Here is a 21,907-nt window from a genome sequence, read left to right as displayed (position 1 = left end):
CACACGTTGAGTTGTACCTCGTAATTGCTTCTTTCACTAGAACGTTGTTGCTAGGGTTTATCTAAAGCTTGACTTGCTTTAGGGAGCAAGAAAAGGAAAAGAGAGTAGTGTGAGGGAGAGAGTTAGAGAGGGATTTTGTCACAAAATTAAGAGGCGATCTCCTCCCGGTCCTTTAAAAAATTAGGAGAAGAGAGGGATGTCAGAGAATTGCACCCTAGGATATGGGTACCTCATTTAATGCTTAGTAGGGAAATGGTATCCCACTTCTATGTGGGGCCAGCCTTCCTGCCATCCCAACATCAAGGAGAGGGGGTGGCACTCACATGTCTTAATCTTCAAACCTGATAAAACATATAACAAGACCCAAAGAGCCAAGCCCTTGCCCTTGACGAGTGAACGAGGCCTAGTGATTCTAGTAGGCCTAGTGTACATGCTCTATGGATGGTCTATACGATGATATAAAAAATTTTATTTTTCAGATTATATATAATTTTTAAAAAGAAAAATATATTTTAGGATTAAAAAATAGAAAAATATAAAAAATAAAATTCAAAAAAAATAAAAGCAAATTTAGGGGCATGGAAGCTATTCTTCAGCAAAATTTGGTGTCCATTTATTAAAGTTTTGATGCGATCATGCGCATAGTAGCCTAGGCTTAAATTTGAAAAATATTGAGAAATAAGTAGTCCTTGATGTATGCCCATGGGCCTAAAAAATGTATGTGTTATCTATTATTGGTTTCTACACGGATCTGAACTGAAATTAATTTTTTAAAATATTTATATTTAAAAATTATTTTTAATTTTAAAAAAAATTAAAAATCGATAATTAATACCAAAAATTATGAAAAATTAGTAGTACATATTACATAATTCAAAAGTATTTTTTGAAGTAGAAAACATATTTTTTTAAATTTATGATATTTAAACATATTTTTAAATTTAAAAATTATTAAAAATATATATAAATAAAAAATATTTAAAATTAGTATTTTGTATTAGATAAATTAGATGTATTTTTTGAGAAATTATTTGGATTCTTTTATAGACGGTCTACTCGAGTGGCTGTGAATGCAACTGGTTCACCTTCGCCCTTATCCACAGCAAGTAGAGAAACCGTATGGCACAGAAGTGCCTCAACGACCGTGCATATGTTCACTACAATCTATAGATTAGGTTTGAAGTATATTCAGCAGAAAGTGGAGCTGAAGTACACAGCTCCGATCTATAGTGCTTTTGTTGATGAGGATGATCTTATGATCGGATGGCTTGTGGGCTAGCAGCAGAAGCCGGAGCTTGATGAGCGAGGATTGCTTTCATGACCGGCCAATTTCGTAGCCAGCGAGGCTAGAATCGATATAGGGCAATGGACAGACAACAATATTCCACGCATTTTTTCAGCTGATCAGTTATATTTACAGAGAAGCTACGACTCCTTGTCCGAGATATCCTCTTAGAGATATAATTGAGAGATGCTTAGATGAGGCCATTATGCTACCTGGTCTACTCGGTCAAGAGGGCGACATACATCCTTCAACATAGCTAGGCAGAAAGGAGCCCGAAGATTAAGCAGGCAACGAGTGGCACAAAGGGTAAGCAGACAATGAGTGGCATGAAGGAAGTAGGCAGCGAGTGGCACGAAAGGTAAGCAGGCATATATAGCCACAATGGAGAGTGTGGAAGAGCCAGTTCACTAAGATTTATAGACCAGAAGCAGCAATTCTAGTGGTCATAGATTTGCTGATAGAGAAGGAAGTGGAGGATATGAGACCACCATTTATTAGACACAGCCGTCGGGTAGTATTCGATTTACCGGTGAGTTCCAGTTTATGCATGCTACACATGATAGGGACTATGGTGCACGATCTGGTGGAGCTTGCCAAGATCCGATTTCATATTGAAGACAGGCTCCTTAAGGACATCAGGAGGAGACGATGCAGCTGCAGATGACCTCACACATGGAGTAGAATCCATCGACGTATCAGGTTCCGCGTCGTATACTGGATCCTCATACATGGAGTCGTATATGGTGCGCTCGAGGCATCTTTCGTTGGCTACTATCCTACGCAGTCCGGAGAATCTTACAGGTTAGATTTTGTTGTCGTTTTATTTAGATGGGCCCCATTACAGCCATTTTATCAGCCAAAGGATACTTCTCAAAGCCAGTACTTTAGCGAGAGATTCGAGAGTGTTTATAACCTGGAACGCGTTTCTTATGGGATAAACATACAAGACTACAACGCCGCTTGGTTAGAGGGATGGGCTGATGTGCCTTCTGATTATGCTAATGATTCGGATATCTATGAGAGGCATCGCCACTCGACGAGATTTTGTATATCGGTATGTATGTTGTACTTTTAGACTTAAAATCATTGAAAAAGTTGAAAAAAATTGATTACCAATTAATTAAACTCAAAACTGAAGCATGTTGTGTGTCGGTACGGTATCGAACCGGTACCATACCGAGCCGTCTGCCGACCGGTACGGGTCTTGATACCAGTTCGGCGGACCTTGATTGACACATTATCTATTGTGCCATATTGATTGTGCTGATCATCTCTTCAGCCCATAACATAAAATCTTGTTTTGGTTTATGCAACACAGCCATGAAAGTGACTACATGCACAAATCCACATGAATATCTTTGGTAAGGGAATATCTAAAAGCTATCATGAAAACATGGTTTATCTAGAAAGTGTTATTTTGGCTAGATTTGTCAACTTTTTAAAATGTGTCTTGAAATATCAAAGTTGATGTGAAGTCTACTCTAGCAATTTAAAAAGGATGTAACCATGGTCTGACGAACCGGCCCATACCGGCCGGTTCGGACTGTATCGGACTGGTCCGGCGTGTAACTGGTACGCCAGAATTGTGGAAACCGGTATGGGTCGAACCCAGCCGGAGCCGGAGAAGACGAAAAGAAGGAAAGAGAGAGCGGGGAAGGGAGGGAGGGAGGAGAGGCCTCCGCCGCTCGCGGAGGGCTGCGAGGGGCCGGCGGAGCCCGCGGGGGGGCGGGGGAGCCCGACGAAGGCCGAGGTCGCGGCCGCATTTTCTATTTCTTTCGAAACAAGGGACACAGTTGCGAAAAAAATTTAAAAATTTTTAAGTGAAGTCGGCAAATCAGTTGCCGACTTCATTTACAAATTCTCAAATTAAAAAATTTATATATTTTTAAGTGAAGTCGGCAACCGATTTGCCGACTTCACTTAAAAATCCTATATTTTTTTCTCCAGCCGCATCCCCTATTTCAAAAGAAACAGGGGACGCGGCTGCAGCCTTGGCCTCCCCTGCGCCCCCGCCGGCTCTGTCGCCCCCCCATCCTCCGCTGGTTCCCCGTGGCTCTTTGCGGGCGGCCTCTCCTCTCCTCCCTCCATCCCCCGCTCGCTCTCTCGTTCTCTTCTTCCCCGGCTTCGGCAGAAAAGAGTGTTTCGGTTTGATACCGGTTTAAACCGGTGCGACCGGAACCCAGGTCTGACGAATCGGCCCATACCGGCCGGTTCGGACCGGTCCGGCTTGTAACCGGTACGCCGGAGTAATAAAAATCGGTACGGGCTGGTTCTATGCTGGAGACAAAGAAGATGAAGAGAAGGAGAGAGAGCGCGGGGAAGAGAGGGAGGGAGGAGACCCGTGGCCGCCATTGGAGAGCCGTGGAGGGGTGGCGGAGGCCGGGGGGGCTGCGGAGCCTGCAGGGACGCCGGGGAACCCGCGGGGGTGTTGCGGAGGTCAAGGCTGCGACCGCATCCCTAGTTTCTTTCGAAATTGGGGACATGGCTGCGGCTTTTTAATTTGGGGATTTTAAGTGAAGTCGGCAAATCGGGTGCCGCGGCCGTGGCCCCTGTTTCGAAAGAAACCGGGGATGCGGCCGCAGCCTTGGCCTTTGCTGCGCCCCCGCAGGTTCCCCCGCCCCCTCGGCCTCCGCCGCCCCTCCGCGGCTCTCCGATGGCGGCCACGGATCTCCTCCTTCCCTCTCTTCGCCGCACTCTCTCTCCTCTTCTTCTTCCCCGGCTTCGGCGGGGAAGAGCTGGCCGGTTCGGTAGGCGACCGGTACGCCTACCGGACCTGGTACGACAAATCTTGACCGGAACCGTACCAGTTCGGTAGCCAACTGGTACGCCTACCGGTACCGGTATGGCGAATCTTGTTTGTAACTATCTTAATTGTGAGCCATGTTAATTTGGTTTTCCAAGAATCTTTATATTTGTGGCTAGTTTATGGAAAAGGAGTTGAAAAATCTGTTCTTGCTCCAATTGCCCAAAGAAACCAATTAATTTTCAAGGGTCTCCTAGTTGGGCGTAATGTCCTTGACCCAAAATCACAAGCTAGAGGCATAGCAATTGCTACATACTCATGGAGCATTGCCTTACAAGTTGTTGGGAATTGTGTCCCAAAGCCAATTTTTAATTGTAAGAAATTGGATTATGTATATATATTTTATTAAAATGAATAAAAATTTATTCTGGTAATTTTCTATTCATCACAAGTGTTGCATCTTCAAATTGAACTCCTGTGTATTGTGATGAAGTCCTTAGGACTAATTTAGTGGATAAAAGAGGTTTTATCATTTAGTCCTTAAACCAGTTCGCGACCAAATGACAAGCTGTCAATTGGACGATAGCTATGTCAAGTATAGGTCGTTGTGTGCCATTTAGTTGGTTGTCCTCTTAAACCAAAAAGTGTGGAGACACTGTATGGCATACAGGTGAGATGTAGGAGTACATCATCACTGAACAGTGACTCACCTGCGTAGCACTCTACTGTCGGGAGTTAGCTCGCAAAGCGTATGGGCATAAGTACCCCTTAGACCTGAGACTGTCACGGTGACTTGCAAGCAACTCACTGTACTTAGGCACTGGATGACCTGAATTTCTAATTCAGGGATCGGAAGGATGCTGGGTGCAGTCAAGTACTCGCGAAGTCTGTGTACGAGTCAAGATGGGATTGACCGCTCCAGATTATAGGAGTTGATGTCTCGCTGTATTTCAATTCAGTAAAACCTTGGCCAGGGTAAACCAAGTGATGGTCACTTGATTTGATTAATTGAAATACACTATGGATGACCGGACCCAGAGTTCGACAGTCCACTCTGAGGTCATCTTGAGCATCGATGGTCATAGGGATGAATTATGCAACAACCATACGTCTAGGTTCTTGAATGTTGCTTTGCATAATTTGACCTATCCGGACGTCGGGTATCATTGCTAGATGGTCACCTCGATTAGTGCATGGAGTAGTCCATGTACTACCGGCTTAGTGTTCGAACCTATCGGAGTCACGCACATTAGTCAAGCTGAGTAGGAAGGTCTTGACCCAATTTAATTAAGAATTAAATTATGGGTCATTTGGAATTTGGCTCTGTCTATGTTCAGCTAGCACTGAACATGAGGTACATGCTAAATTTCATGGATGAACAACTAATTAAGTCTGTATTTCGGGTCAATCAAGTTTTAATTAATATAATTGAACTTGATCAGGACTCAAGTGTTGAGATTGGATTTGATTGGGTCTAAATTAGTGTAATTGGGCTCGATCATGATTTAATTGGGATTTAATTTCGTATTTGTTCTGATCTAAGTCGGACTTGGATCGAGCCGAAACTAGACCCAATTGAATCTCCTATGAGTCAGACTCATGTGGAATTTTTTCGGGTCAAAAATTCATTCAAATGGGCTGCAAATTTGGTTTAGAACCAAATAGACTAACTTATGATCAAATGGGCTAACCCATTTGTATCAAGTTGACTTTTCCCATTTTGTGTGGTTGCTGACCGTGAATAAATGCCATGGACCCGTGGACCACTCCCTTCACATGGACCCTTAGCATTTGTTTTGTGAGCCGCGACTCACCTGGGACGCATGAAACAGAGCTTCTCTGTTTCACGCGTCCGCAAGCTTTCCGACCGGCGATTGCGCGGCCATCCGGCCAGACGGCCGACTGGACTGGAATGTGCGGTTTTGAACCGCCAACATTCCAGTCCAGTTTGATTTTTGAAATCCGGCAATAATAGGCATTAATCGCTGGTTTATTCCATGGTTGTTTTTGAAACAACCGTTATCAAATTCATTCATATTTGATAATGAATGAATTCAATAACGCTGGACCATTACGCCTCTTAACTCCTCTCAGCGTTGGCCTATTTGTAGGCCACTGTTTCCTCTCGAATAGAGAGAGAGAGAAAAAAAAATTTTCTTGGGAAGAAAACGTCAGACAGAGAAGGAGATTTGATTCTGTGGAGAAGAAGAAGAAGAGAAAGGAAGGAGTCCTTTCTCTCTGGTGGTTTGGAGTTCAGCCCAGATCCGGTGTCCTCTCCTCCCTTCCATTCCCTCTGTGATCGGGATCAAGAGACGGGCATCTGTGGCTTGTGCGTGCTGTGAAGAAATGGGAGAAAAGAAACTGAAGAAAGAAAGAAAGAGAAGAAAGAAAGAAAGAGAAAAGGGAACGTCCTTTTTCTGGATTTCTTTTCTTCCAAGGGTCCTTTTGCAAAAGATTGTTTTGCACGAGTAAAAACATCATCCAACCTTCTTGCGAAGTTTGACGTGCGTGCGAAGTAGAGGGCTTGTAGATCCAGGCCTCGCAGAGCTACCTTCCGGGATCTAGATCCAGATCCAGATTCAAATTACCTCGACCAACTTCCGCTACGGCCTTGAGGTAATTTTACACAAAAGTTAAATTTAATATTTATAATTGTTATAAATAAAATAAAAAAAATTAAAACTGATTTTTCATGCCTGGCGTTCGATTTTATCGGACAACTCGGAAAATTTTTCCTTCAACTGGTATCAGAGCCAGGTTGGCCGATGGAATTGGCCTATAATATCTAGAATTATGCATGATTTAATTTTTAAATTTAGATTAGATCTAGATTTATTGATAAAATATCAATCTTGTGCTGAATTATAAGGTTGTCCTGCTATAAGGTTAACCCCTTATAGTGAAAAGGTTGTCCTAGCACAAAATTGAGATTAATTTGTATCATAAAATAAATAGTTTATTTTTGTGAAATTATGCATAATTGATGTTATGAAATTTCAGTTTTAAATTTATTATGACCACAAAATTTAAATATAAATTGTTTATATTTGGAATAAATTGACACCTTGAATCCATGATCATAATGCATTTAATAAAGAATTAAATGTTGAATTTAAAATTTAAAATTTGAATTTCAAATAAAGATTTAAAATTCAAAATTTGAAATTCGAATTAAAATTTAAATTTGAACATGGGATTTGGGGATGGGTTAGCACAATCAGATTAGTTGACTAGGTTAGACCTAATCATGAAATCAAATTGAAATGGACTAACTTAAGAAACATGATTTAATCTAATCAATAGTTGAACTAGACTAAATCAAGGTTTATAAAATGATCAAACTCAATAGTTGTAGTTTATCATATCCAAACATTTCAATTGGATCTGATTGTGGCTTAGTGGTCGAGCCCGAGTTCCCAAGGATAACCTAAATCAACTTGATAAACCAATTGGTGTCTAAGGTAAGTCGGCATTTGATCATGGTTTTTAATTGGGGCTACCTCTTACCTGGCCAACATAGTTGGTGTCTAGGAAAGAGGTTAATGGCGTAACCCTCCCATGATCTCTCTTACCTGGCCAATTTGGTCGATCAAGTTTTGATTAAGGTACCTTGATACTTGGCACTCACCCATGCCATTAAGAAAAATCAGTGTGACTGATTTAGGTGTCTAATAGACCAATAAGAGCTAGTCCTCTATATGATTTGGTGAAGTCAGTGGGAGGATTTAGAATTATCGGTCAGTGTTACATATCATTTAAAATCCTCTAAATTATTAGGTCCTTAAAATGATAAAGTTATATAGATAACTAGATCATAGCCTCCCATTAAGGTGAATGATAATAGGTCCAATATTACAGTTGAACATGCAGGACGCTTCCGTCTGGTGTTCCTCTGAATACTGGAATTATCCTTCGTTATATGATAGCTTTTTGAGCTATCTAATTGTGATTAGGTTGGCCGAGCCTTCCTCGGGCCTGATCATACATTAGGTAGTATCATCGAGTTAGTTCATTAATGGTTGGACCTAACCAGGATTTTCAGTGGAGGCCTCCGCCTACTGATTACCACTTGGGGCAAAATTGATTGCTAGAAATTGTTTAGAGAAATAATTGGTAATGTACCTACCCTTAGATGCACATGGGTTGGCCGAGCCTTCCTCGGGCCCGTATGCAGTCTATGCGGATTCTAGTACCCACTAGGGAATTAAAGTAATTCCTCGAATTAAAGGTAGAGGCTATTAATTCGATTAAAATAGTGGGAGAAAACTTTAGACTAAAGTCCAAGTCTTTAGGATTAAATAAATCATATACTGATTAGTTGGGTTTTTCCTTTATTTTTCAGATATGGCTAACTCATTGTCCCTCCGAACACTATTAGACAATGATAAGCTTAATGGACCTAACTTCGATAGCTGGTATCGAAAGATGAAAATAGTATTAGAGCATGAGCAGATCCTGTATGTGATATCGGATCCTGCACCTGAGGAACCTGCAGCCAATGCACCACGTGCAATCAGAGACGCTTATCAGAAGTGGCTCAACGATCGCACTACAGTGCGTTGCATCATGAGGGCCTCGATGAATGATGAGTTTAGTCGTAAATTCGAGGAAGCGCAGCCAGTGGAAATCCTTCAAATGTTGAAGGAGTCTTTCGGCACACCTGATGATGTTGAACGACATAAGACCTCCTGCGCTATATTCAATGCCCGCATGAGGGAAGGGGCATCGGTCACCGATCATGTATTGTATATGGTCGAACAAATCGATCGCCTAAGTAAACTTGGCTTTCCTTTGCACGAGCAATTGGGCAAGGACGCCATTTTGAACTCACTTCCCAAGTCCTACCTGACCTTCCTTAGTCATTATAGAATGACTAAACCTGAAGTATCCTATCATGGTTTGCTAGGTTTACTGCAGACCTATGAGAAGGATCACCAACTCAAAAAGGAAACGGTGAATGTGGTAGGTGGGACTTCTGCAGGACTTTCTTCCTTTAAGAAAGGAAAGAAGAAGAAGGTGCAAAAAGCTCGTGCTGGGGTCTCTAAGCCCAGCCAGACTAAGAAGCGTAAAGCCGATAAGAGCAAGGCAGAGTGCTTCTTCTGTAAGAAGATGGGTCATTGGGAGCGGAACTGTCCGGCTTACATAGCGTCCCTTGATCCAAACAGGCCTAAGAAGAAAAAGCAGCAAACAGTTGCTGCACAAGGTAATTATATGATAACACCTTGTAATTTTTCAATTTATGATTCTACCACTTGGGTATTGGATACCGGAAGTCCAATTAATATTTGCAATTCGTTGCAGGGACTTCAAGTTAGTAGAAGATTCAAGAATGACGAGAGATTCCTGAACGTTGGAGATGGAAGATCAGTTCCAGTCCTAGCTTTAGGAGTTATTCAGCTTGTTTTTGAATCTAGAGTAGTCATATTAGATGATTGTCATTATTGTCCAACATTTTTAATGAATGTCATCTCTGTAGGCCTTTTGGCCAAAAATGGTTATTGTTTATCAATAAAAGAAAATTTTTGTGATATCATTTTGAATGGTATTAAAATTTTTCGTGGACAATTGAAATATGGCATTTATACTCTATCACTGCCTGTGAATGTAATGTACACCTCTAATAAACGCCCTAAGTTAGATAATGTCAATGAAGCCTATTTGTGGCATTGCCGGTTAGGTCACATAAATAAAAACAGGATAAACAGGTTAGCCCAACAGGGCATTTTAGAAATCAATGATTGTGAATCATTGCCAACTTGTGAATCCTGTCTTCTGGGTAAGATGACCAAGTCACCTTTTTCTGGAAAGGGTAAACGAGCTAGCGATGTTCTTGGCCTCATACATACTGATGTATGTGGACCTATGAACGTAAGTGCCAAAGGTGGTTATGCCTACTTCATAACCTTCACAGATGACCTATCCAGGCATGGGTATGTCTATCTGATGAAGCATAAGTCGGAATCATTTGAAATGTTCAAACAATTTCGTAATGAAGTAGAAAAACAGACTGGAAAGAGTATTAAGATCCTTCGGTCAGACCGAGGAGGAGAATACCTTTCTGGTGATTTCTTGACTTATCTAGAGGAGAATGGGATTCTCTCACAATGGACCCCTCCAGGAACACCTTAGCACAATGGTGTATCCGAAAGGAGGAATCGAACTCTGTTAGACATGGTTCGATCCATGATGGGGTTTACTAGTCTGCCTGTATCTTTTTGGGGTTATGCTTTAGAGTCTGCGTGTATAATACTAAATAAGGTTCCAAGTAAGTCTGTTGAGAAGACTCCATATGAGATATGGACTGGGCGTAAGCCGACACTTTCATACCTTAGGGTTTGGGGATGTCCGGCTTATGTTAAACGTTCTCAAACTGACAAACTTGGTCCTAGGTCCGATAAGTGTTATTTTGTAGGGTACCCCAAGGAAACTAGGGTTATTACTTCTACCTTCCTAATGAACAAAAGGTGTTCGTAGGACTTAAGGCAACCTTTTTGGAAAAAGAATTCCTTAGTGAAGGAATTGTTGCCTCTAAGGTTGAACTTAATGAAGCTCAGCAGATGGAAGATTTAACACAAACTACTGAACCCACAGAACCGGATTCGATTAGATCAAACCCGGAGCCCAATGTAGAAGCACCATTAAGGCGATCAGGTAGAGTACCGCGTCAAGTGGACAGATACTACGGTTTCTTGGTCCAAGATGCAGATCCTATTGAGCTTGATGAGAACAATGAGGATCCGATTACCTATATGGATGCTATGCAAAGGTCCGACTCTGAGTTATGGCTTAACGCCATGAGATCCGAAATGGAATCCATGGAAATCAATAGTGTATGGACACTAGTTGATCCACCCGAAGGGATAAAACCCATAGGGTGCAAATGGATCTTCAAAAGAAAGAGAGGCGCAGACGGAAAGGTGGAAACCTATAAAGCCCGTCTGGTTGCCAAGGGGTATCGTCAACGTTATGGTATCGATTATGACGAGACTTTTTCCCCTGTGGCAATGCTAAAATCTATTCGGATCATGCTAGCTATAGCAGCATATATGGATTATGAAATCTGGCAAATGGATGTGAAAACAGCTTTTCTAAATGGAGAACTGGAAGAAGAGGTGTATATGATACAACCTGAGGGTTTCACATCCATAGACGAGTCCAAAGTATGCAAGCTACAAAAGTCCATTTATGGACTTAAGCAAGCTTCTCGAAGTTGGAACATACGTTTCGATAAAACTATCAAAACATATGGCTTCGTTAAGAACGAAGAAGAACCTTGTGTCTACAAGTGGGTTAGCGGTTCAGTGATCACATTTCTTGTGTTGTATGTGGATGACATTCTCTTAATTGGGAATGACATTCCTGCATTACAAAATGTGAAACTTTGGCTGTCATCACAGTTCTCCATGAAGGATCTGGGAGAAGCATCCTACATCCTAGGGATGAAAATCTATAGAGATAGATCTAAGAGGTTGCTTGGATTGTCCCAATCCACGTACATCGACACTATGTTGAAGCGGTTCAACATGGAGAATTCCAAGAAGGGCTATCTTCCGATAGGCCAAGGAATTTTTCTCTCTAAGAAAGATTGTCCGACAACTTCCGAAGAGAGAGAGCGTATGAGTAGAATCCCATATGCTTCTGCAGTAGGTTCTATTATGTACGCCATGACATGTACAAGACCGGATGTTGCTTACTCACTAGCAGTAGCGAGTAGGTATCAGTCTGATCCGGGTGAGAACCATTGGAAGGTGGTGAAAACCATCCTTAAGTATTTAAGAAATACTAAGGACCAATGGTTAATCTATGGAGAATCTGACTTAAAACTTGTGGGGTTTACAGACTCTAGTTTTCAGTCAGACCATGATGACAGTAAGGGTATGTCAGGATTTGTGTTTACCCTGAATGGAGGAGCAGTCTGCTGGAAAAGTTCCAAGCAGCATTCAGTAGCCGATTCCGTATGCGAAGCAGAGTATGTTGCTGCATCAGATGCGGCAAAGGAAGCTGTTTGGATCAAGAAATTTGTAAATCAACTTGGTGTTGCTCCCTCAATCAACGGTCCAGTTCTTTTGTATTGTGACAATACTGGAGCCATTGCACAAGCAAAGGAGCCAAAGTCTCACCACAGGACCAAGCACATTCTGCGTCGCTACCACCTTGTACGAGAGATCGTGGAACGAGGTGACATCAATCTTCAGAAGATCGATGGAAAGGAGAACCTAGCTGACCCATTCACTAAAGCCCTTTCTGTAAAGGAGTTCGATTATCACAAATCGAAGATGGGTATAAGATACTGTACAAATTGGCTTTAGTCCAAGTGGGAGTTGTTGGGAATTGTGTCCCAAAGCCAATTTTTAATTGTAAGAAATTGGATTATGTATATATATTTTATTAAAATGAATAAAAATTTATTCTGGTAATTTTCTATTCATCACAAGTGTTGCATCTTCAAATTGAACTCCTGTGTATTGTGATGAAGTCCTTAGGACTAATTTAGTGGATAAAAGAGGTTTTATCATTTAGTCCTTAAACCAGTTCGCGACCAAATGACAAGCTGTCAATTGGACGATAGCTATGTCAAGTATAGGTCGTTGTGTGCCATTTAGTTGGTTGTCCTCTTAAACCAAGAAGTGTGGAGACACTGTATGGCATACAGGTGAGATGTAGGAGTACATCATCACTGAACAGTGACTCACCTGCGTAGCACTCTACTGTCGGGAGTTAGCTCGCAAAGCGTATGGGCATAAGTACCCCTTAGACCTGAGACTGTCACGGTGACTTGCAAGCAACTCACTGTACTTAGGCACTGGATGACCTGAATTTCTAATTCAGGGATCGGAAGGATGCTGGGTGCAGTCAAGTACTCGCGAAGTCTGTGTACGAGTCAAGATGGGATTGACCGCTCCAGATTATAGGAGTTGATGTCTCGCTGTATTTCAATTCAGTAAAACCTTGGCCAGGGTAAACCAAGTGATGGTCACTTGATTTGATTAATTGAAATACACTATGGATGACCGGACCCAGAGTTCGACAGTCCACTCTGAGGTCATCTTGAGCATCGATGGTCATAGGGATGAATTATGCAACAACCATACGTCTAGGTTCTTGAATGTTGCTTTGCATAATTTGACCTATCCGGACGTCGGGTATCATTGCTAGATGGTCACCTCGATTAGTGCATGGAGTAGTCCATGTACTACCGGCTTAGTGTTCGAACCTATCGGAGTCACGCACATTAGTCAAGCTGAGTAGGAAGGTCTTGACCCAATTTAATTAAGAATTAAATTATGGGTCATTTGGAATTTGGCTCTGTCTATGTTCAGCTAGCACTGAACATGAGGTACATGCTAAATTTCATGGATGAACAACTAATTAAGTCTGTATTTCGGGTCAATCAAGTTTTAATTAATATAATTGAACTTGATCAGGACTCAATTGTTGAGATTGGATTTGATTGGGTCTAAATTAGTGTAATTGGGCTCGATCATGATTTAATTGGAATTTAATTTCGTATTTGTTCTGATCTAAGTCGGACTTGGATCGAGCCGAAACTAGACCCAATTGAATCTCCTATGAGTCAGACTCATGTGGAATTTTTTCGGGTCAAAAATTCATTCAAATGGGCTGCAAATTTGGTTTAGAACCAAATAGACTAACTTATGATCAAATGGGCTAACCCATTTGTATCAAGTTGACTTTTCCCATTTTGTGTGGTTGCTGACCGTGAATAAATGCCATGGACCCGTGGACCACTCCCTTCACATGGACCCTTAGCATTTGTTTTGTGAGCCGCGACTCACCTGGGACGCATGAAACAGAGCTTCTCTGTTTCACGCGTCCGCAAGCTTTCCGACCGGCGATTGCGCGGCCAACCGGCCTCCGGCCAGACGGCCGACTGGACTGGAATGTGCGGTTTTGAACCGCCAACATTCCAGTCCAGTTTGATTTTTGAAATCCGGCAATAATAGGCATTAATCGCTGGTTTATTCCATGGTTGTTTTTGAAACAACCGTTATCAAATTCATTCATATTTGATAATGAATGAATTCAATAACGCTGGACCATTACGCCTCTTAACTCCTCTCAGCGTTGGCCTATTTGTAGGCCACTGTTTCCTCTCGAATAGAGAGAGAGAGAAAAAAAAATTTTCTTGGGAAGAAAACGTCAGACAGAGAAGGAGATTTGATTCTGTGGAGAAGAAGAAGAAGAGAAAGGAAGGAGTCCTTTCTCTCTGGTGGTTTGGAGTTCAGCCCAGATCCGGTGTCCTCTCCTCCCTTCCATTCCCTCTGTGATCGGGATCAAGAGACGGGCATTTGTGGCTTGTGCGTGCTGTGAAGAAATGGGAGAAAAGAAACTGAAGAAAGAAAGAAAGAGAAGAAAGAAAGAAAGAGAAAAGGGAACGTCCTTTTTCTGGATTTCTTTTCTTCCAAGGGTCCTTTTGCAAAAGATTGTTTTGCACGAGTAAAAACATCATCCAACCTTCTTGCGAAGTTTGACGTGCGTGCGAAGTAGAGGGCTTGTAGATCCAGGCCTCGCAGAGCTACCTTCAGGGATCTAGATCCAGATCCAGATTCAAATTACCTCGACCAACTTCCGCTACGGCCTTGAGGTAATTTTACACAAAAGTTAAATTTAATATTTATAATTGTTATAAATAAAATAAAAAAAATTAAAACTGATTTTTCATGCCTGGCGTTCGATTTTATCGGACAACTCGGAAAATTTTTCCTTCACAAGCATGCAAGGCATCCAACTATGATTACATTAGTATAAACTTGGTAACATAATAGATTCAACATAGGCATCAGAAATAAAATTTTAGGAACTCAAGCTCCAAATTTAATAGTTAACAATTCCAAAACTAATAAGATACGACTAAGAAATTTGTTTTTAAGGTTCTAGCTTAAACAATTCTCGAAATGTCCAATATAAATCAAGAAGGGAATCCTATAAAATAATTCCAACAACTACACTGAAAAAAATGTTTGGCTCTACTTCTAGGCCACACTGAAAATTTTGCAGATGCACAAAGTCAGAGGTCTATGCTACTGACCAGCATGTCTTCAACAATTGTTGGATTTGAATCTTTCAAAGATTTATATCCAAATGATCCTTTCTTTAGTTCGGTTTGGAAAGATTGCACTAATGGGAAGCAAGGAGATTATGTCCTACATGATGGATTCCTCTTCAAGGGCAATCGCCTATGTGTACCATATTGTTCCTTACATGAAAGCCTCATTCTAGATATGCATGGTGGTGGATTGGGAGGATATTTTGGGTAAGATAAGACATTTACCATGATAGAGCAAAAGTATTTTTGGCCAAGTTTAAGAAGGGATGTGATCAAGCTTGTTCAAAGATGCCAAACTTGCCAAGAGTCTAAAGGGCAAGTTCAAAACACAGGCCTCTACACCCCATTGCCTGTTCGAACAGCACCTTGGGAGGATGTTAGTATGGAATTTATTTTGGGACTGCCCCAAACACAGAGGAATGGATTCAATCTTTGTGGTGGTTGATCGGTTCTCTAAAATGGCTCATTTCGTTGGCTGCAAGAAGACCATGGATGCTTCCCATGTTGCTAATCTCTATTTTCGTGAAGTTGTTCGTCTCCATGGAGTTCCAAAAACAATCACATCTGATTGAGATTCTAAGTTTCTGTCACACTTTTGGAGGACTTTGTGGAAGAGATTTAGCACAACTCTGCAATATAGCATCTCACACCACCCACAAACTGATGGGCAAACTGAAGTGATGAATCGAAGTTTGGGAAATCTGCTGAGATGTTTGGTGGGAGATCACCCAATGAGATGGGAATCAGTCATTGCACAAGCTGAATTTGCCTACAGCTACTCAACAAATAGAACTACCGGAAGAAGCCCTTTTGAGATGGTGTATGGCAGGCAGCCCAATCATTATTTTGATTTACTTCCCTTGCCACAAGTCAAAAAGGGTAGCATAAAAGGTGACCACATGACTGAGGCAATAAAAGAGTTGCATGAGAAGATTTGAATGAAGATTGAAGAGTCAAATGACAAATACAAAGCTTATACTGATAAAAAGAGGTTCCAGAATTTCAAGGACAGTAGTAAATGCTTGAAGAATTTTTTGTAGATGTTGCCAAGAAAAAAAGATAACTACAGTCTACAAATGAGCCAAAAAAAAAATATATTCATCAGGCACATTTAATATATAAAGCAAATAAACATTGGTAGGTCATTTATGTCTGATAATTCTTTTCAGATTCATCACAGCATCAGCATCAATACATAAAGCAAATAAACATTGGACTTATATCTTATGGGCTATGGCTAGCAGGCTGAAAGCCTGTGGGCTTGAGGACTCACGGGACTTGGAGCACTTTTTCCTTGTGGGCTGTGGGCCTGTGGGCCTGCGGGTCTAAAGGGGTTATCTGGGTTTGGGTCGGGTCGGTCGGATCATGTTTTTTTGGTAAACGATCCAAAATTGACCCAAAAAAAAGGGTCGGGTCGGGCCGGGTTGAGATTGGGTTGACCCAGAACCGACCCGAAAAATAGAACGGGTCCAAATTTAGGACCCGATCCAGCCCCGCGGGTCCAAAAATTTGGGTCAGGTCGGGTCTACCCAATCCATTTGCAGCCTTAGGTATAGACCTACCTTCAATGTTTCAGATTTGTGTCACTACCATGGTTCTAATAATGAAGTAGCTGACGCCATTAACTCGAGGGCGAGTTTTGTCCAAGGAGGAGGGACTAATGCAAATAGTATTGGTGCGGGAATATAAAAAAAAATCATGGGTTAGTGTCACTGTTACCTGTCTAAATCAGTTCTACAGTAGAAGTCTCGAGTCAAATTAATGCTCTTGGAAGTTGGAAAGTCAGTCAGTAATTCAATCTTGTTCTATGTGAAAGTCATGGGAAATATAGTATCCAGTCTTCTAAGTTGAATGTATTTAATGTTGGTGTCTTCTAGGCTGACTAGAGTAAATACTTTTTATTTCTAATGTAAGTCCATTATTAAGGAGATTGCTTAGGAGTCTATATAAAGGAGTTGTAAGGGACATGTAAGGAATACAATTGAATTAATCTACAACAACTTTTCTGGACAGAACTCGGTTCTTTTCTGTACAAGGTTTTTCCTTTGATTTCCCTTCAAGAAATCCGAGCTCCAATGGTGTTTGGATTATCTTTAAAGTGACCTCTTCACTTTTCTTACTCTGATTTACTTTAGTACTTCCTTATCCATTGGACTTTGGATGATTAAGTGCAGCTACATTATGAAAAGCCTTGTTTGAAGTATCGTGAATCATCCCGTTTTATCGATTCTAAAAGCATACACTACTATGCTAAACTCCTAATTTTATGCGCATGCATTGGCACATAAAGATACGAGAACTAATGAAAAGTGCACTAAGAGTTGCTTTAAGAGACATTTTCTTTCCCAATATAGAAAGTGTATTTTACATTAGCTTTCAAATTTAAATATTATATGGAGCACAAGTTAAACTTCATTTTTTAAAGATTTAAGAGTTGAGACCAAGGTCCGCCGTACCGGTATCGGTCGGCGTACCGGTGGCGGGCCGGACCGGTACGGTACCGGTCCGGTCCGGTACGTACCGGCCGGTATCGGTACAGTACCGGCCGGTACCGCGAGCCAAAAACCACAGCGCCTCGCGCTGTGGTTCATAAAAAAAAAAAATTCGTACCGGTGCGAACCGGCCGGTTCGCACCGGACGAGGCCGGTACCGACCGGTACGGACTCCGTACCGGCCGGTTCGCACAAAAAAATCGGAGATACCGGTTTTCTTGTGGTTCCGGTACCGGTCTAGGACCGGACCGGTACGTACTGGCCCGTACCGGCCGGTACGGGCCGGTACGGCATTCCATGGTTGAGACATTCAGTCTCCTTATGTTTAACTTTTTGTTTCTAAAATTTCTTTCTTCAGTTTCTGCTCTAAGTTTTCATGTCATCTTCCAATTTGGTGATTCTGTTGCAAAATTTTGTGAATTACTAACCTATGTTACATCAACGGCATCAGCCTACTGTACCTCTGTTGATCTTGTAGTAGCACTGTGATTTTTCAAAGGGCACTATAATAATGATTCATTGAAAATTCTTCGGATTTTTCATCTCCATTTATTTGCTTGATTTTTGCAGTTTGAGCCTGAATCTTCTAGTGCTATGGGTTTTGGTTTTCGATGTGGGTTTTTAGGTCTTCTCCATATGGAAATTGTCCAGGTTTGAGTAGTCCTTGTGCAATATAGGTGATGATTTTAAATTCTCTAAATTATTCTAACTTTAATATCCATTTTTTCAGGAAAGGCTTGAGAGAGAGTACAACTTGACATTGATAACAACTGCACCAAGTGTAGTTTACCGTGTCAATTGTATAAACGGTGATACTGTAAGTTCTGTATTCCTTCAGCCTTTGTTGGTTAAGTGTACATCATGCTTTCTGACATGTTTGCTTTTTGCTACAAATCTTCTGTGGATAATATGGGATACTCTGTACAAACATTAAGTACGTTTGAACTTTTTGTATCCTAATTTCCAAAGGAAAAGCTTTACTTATTATCTCATAGGTCAACTCTAATCTGATATGTCACTGGATATGGATTTAACTAGAAGTAAATTGTTAACAGAGTCAAGTTCATTTCCTTGATTTATGCAAAAGTAAATAGTAGCAACATCTTGCAATGGTGTATATGGGTAGCATAGATCTTGCAGTTAGATACTGATGAAACTCAACTTGCCATGGAGCATAAACAAGGAGAGAACAGTAGCTGGAACATTGTTCTTGTTTACTTGGTGTAAGTCTTCACTGAAGCAAGTTAAAAGATAATTTGGTGCTTGAGAAGGAAGAATGGTGAATTTAGTTAATCAATCGAGATCTTTAAGGATATAGAAAATGATTAAAGGCATACAGTATCCTGTTCTGTTGCCTCCACCAATGCTTGAGCATAGATGCTTTCCCTTATGTTCCTATTATCTACTTGAAGAAACTCTATGATTAGGTAAAGTAATGTGGTGCTGAAGAAGGAAGAATGGTCATATAAATCAATATATTGAGATCATCAAGGACATGATATAAGAGTAGGGTTAAGTGATGGTAGGAGCCAGTTGCAGTTGCCTTCATTAAAACTCAACCTTAAAACTTTTCCCTTACACGTTATCCAATGCATTGTTGGCTTATGAATCACTGATCTGCAGACCTTGTGTTCTTCTACATTTTCTCCAGCTTATCTTGAATGGATGTCTCCATATCACCGGCTTGCAAAGTACAACATAATGATACCCTATACAGGCTTAATGTATAGTGGATCAAAGAGATGATATTCAGACAAACGAAATCATGACCTTTCTGTAATATCTACAGACATGAGACCCTATTTTACATGAAGGAAGAGTGATTATAATAGACTTCAATACCATATTTTGATCAACATCTGGAGTACAGAGCGAGTTGTTTTAAACCATAATAATAGGTGAATAAAGAGAGATTTCAAAATTTCAAAAGAGTGCTTTAGAATTAAGTGAAACTATGGAAGACATAGTTGATGTTGGGAAGGATGGTGAGAAAAAAAGTGCTTAACATGCTACCCAGCATGTTCCAGATTATGAACACTCTAAGATGGCCATTCATGTGTGACAACTGACAAATAATCTCATTGGCTGCAGGATTTAATTTACGAAGAAGCAGTACTTCGGCTATTAGGGAAAAATGTCTATTGCTAAAATAACACAATAAACCCTGTAAATATTGATTTTCATAGTAAATTAGCATTCTGATAAAATTAACAAGAAAATTCCTGAGGTGAACTGAAATTGCACAATTTTGTTTGGTAGTTTGTTCGGAATTTTCCTTCCGATAATGTTATGTAATGCCGAATCTCATCAGTGATATCAATGAAGCTGAGTCAGCTGAACTGTGATCTTTTTTAATTTAGTGATATATATGAACATATTAATTTTGTTTGATATAGATTGACTGCTCAAATCCAACTTTACTGCCAGAGCCTGGAAAGAGAAGTAAAATTGAAGAACCATTTGTTAAGGTTTTTTATTCTTACAATTTCTATTTATTTGTTGTCAAATTGAATTTCTCTGTGTTTCATAAAGGATTATCTGGGAGTGTTGTTGATCCAAGTTTAAGATTTGCAGATTGAAATGCTCACACCAAAGGAATATATAGGCTCTCTAATGGAGCTTGGTCAAGAAAGAAGAGGCGAATTTAAACAAATGAACTTTATCACAGAGAATAGAGCCTCAATTATTTATGAGTTACCGCTAGCAGAGGTATCCCTGATGGAAAGATTATATTTTGTTCACAAAATTGCAATCATAAAAAAAAATATTTAATACATGTCTGGATTTATGGAAAGATCTCCATAATTCCTATCTAACCCCATTATTAAACCAAGCTAATTTGATATGTCCTCTAGATTTCTGGCTAAGTTCTCTTTCATATGAAGTCTCTACTATCCTATTACTTGCAATCTGGCCCATGATCTTTACTGGACCTTGTCTGAACTTTAGATATTACCAGATGCTGGTCACCCTGGTTGATGGATGTTAGTTTCAGTGGTTGTAGGCTGCCAACCTAGGAAGAATGCTGAATTGTTAATTGCATGCTTTGCCTTCAGGAACTAGTTTGCAGTTATATCCTCTCATGGCGTAGTAATTGTTTTTCATGTTGTATCATCAGATAACATCAGTTTCATTCAATGTTACTTGTGTTAATATGCAGATGGTTGGGGATTTCTTTGATCAGCTGAAGTCTAGAAGTAAAGGATATGCTAGCATGGAATACACTTTTGTGGGGTACTATTGTATATCTTATTTTTTTAGGACATAAATATATTATTCTGTACTGCCAGATAAGATTGTTAAATATCGGTTTATGTGCTATAACAGGAATTGGTATTTATAACTTTTGGATATGCCAATAGTTCTTTGAAGCAATAGGTATTGGAGCCGTACTAGTACCTTACTAGCATAATATGGTATGATCCAGTATGCCCCCATGTACAGATGGTATGTTGTTGTAGTTGGCACAAAATTTGTACATGTAGGTGTGTGGGTGTACCAAGCACTCATATGATATTGGTGTCATGCTGGATTTGTGCGTTACTCCCTGTACGAGCTGGTGCAGTTGGGGCTAAAACGTTTCTTAGAACAGAACATTTATATAAAACTCAGAGAACATTACAACAAATGCCTGTCTATAAGAGTTAGATGTAATTGCTAGAACAAGACAAGAACCAAGTAGAAAAGTAGATTCACTACAGGCAAGGTTCGTCGGACCGACCGTACCGACGTACCGGTGAGCACCGGTATTGGTTCGTTATCGGTTGGAACCGGTACCGAACCGTAGACGCGCGTGCGGATGCGACCGTGCGCGAACGTCAAAAATAAAAGCAAAAAACAACGCATCCGCGCGCGGGCGCGCTGCCCCGCGTGGGGAACTGCGCGCGGGCGCGATTCCCTGCTGGAGAATTGGCCGCGGGTGCGTTTTTTCTGCACGGATTCCCTGCTGGAGAATTGGCCGCGTGGGGAACTGCTTTCGCGTCCGCGCACGATTCCTAAAAAAATCCCTACGCGTCCCCGCGCATCCACGGACGCGTTAAATGCCAGCCCGCATGGGCAATCCACGCGCGGGCAAAATGCGTTTGGGACGGTGCGAACCATCCCGGTTCGCATCGGTACCGGCTTGTATCGGTGCGAATAACAAGTACAGAATCAATCGGTTCCGACCCAGTTTGGGTCAAAACCGATTTTAGATGTTGTACCGTACCGGTGCCTGTCGGCACCAATTCGGTTGAAATTGGTCGGTTCAGCATACCATGACTACAGGTAAGGCTTGATATAATGGTTTGATAGCCTTTACTATCGTAGTGGCCCGCTGT

The 21,907-nt window shown here is 41.1% G+C and overlaps 1 protein-coding gene across 11 annotated transcripts in view; it reads left to right on the top strand.

The window, feature by feature from the left end:
• LOC103695786 (Small GTP-binding protein) overlaps positions 1–21,907 on the top strand; it is a 117,288-nt gene that overhangs the window by 59,422 nt on the left and 35,959 nt on the right. For 9 of the 11 annotated variants that reach the window (XR_005507009.3, XM_039116095.3, XM_039116096.3 and 6 more), the window contains 5 exons: positions 18,159–18,239; positions 18,319–18,405; positions 19,985–20,056; positions 20,163–20,297; positions 20,749–20,822. Coding sequence is in view for 10 of the 11 variants with exons in the window: in XM_039116095.3 (XP_038972023.1) it covers positions 18,159–18,239; positions 18,319–18,405; positions 19,985–20,056; positions 20,163–20,297; positions 20,749–20,822 (449 nt within the window). In the remaining variant the exon portion in view is untranslated. The remainder of the gene's footprint in view (positions 1–18,158; positions 18,240–18,318; positions 18,406–19,984; positions 20,057–20,162; positions 20,298–20,748; positions 20,823–21,907) is intronic. The other 2 variants (XM_039116097.3, XM_039116101.3) reach the window with 2 other exon arrangements.

Source organism: Phoenix dactylifera, chromosome 5 (assembly GCF_051530095.1).
Source record: "Phoenix dactylifera cultivar Ajwa chromosome 5, Ajwa_hap1_PhDact_Kaust_v1.1, whole genome shotgun sequence".
Lineage (NCBI taxonomy): Eukaryota > Viridiplantae > Streptophyta > Magnoliopsida > Arecales > Arecaceae > Phoenix > Phoenix dactylifera.
This window is presented reverse-complemented; position numbering and strand designations above follow the sequence as displayed.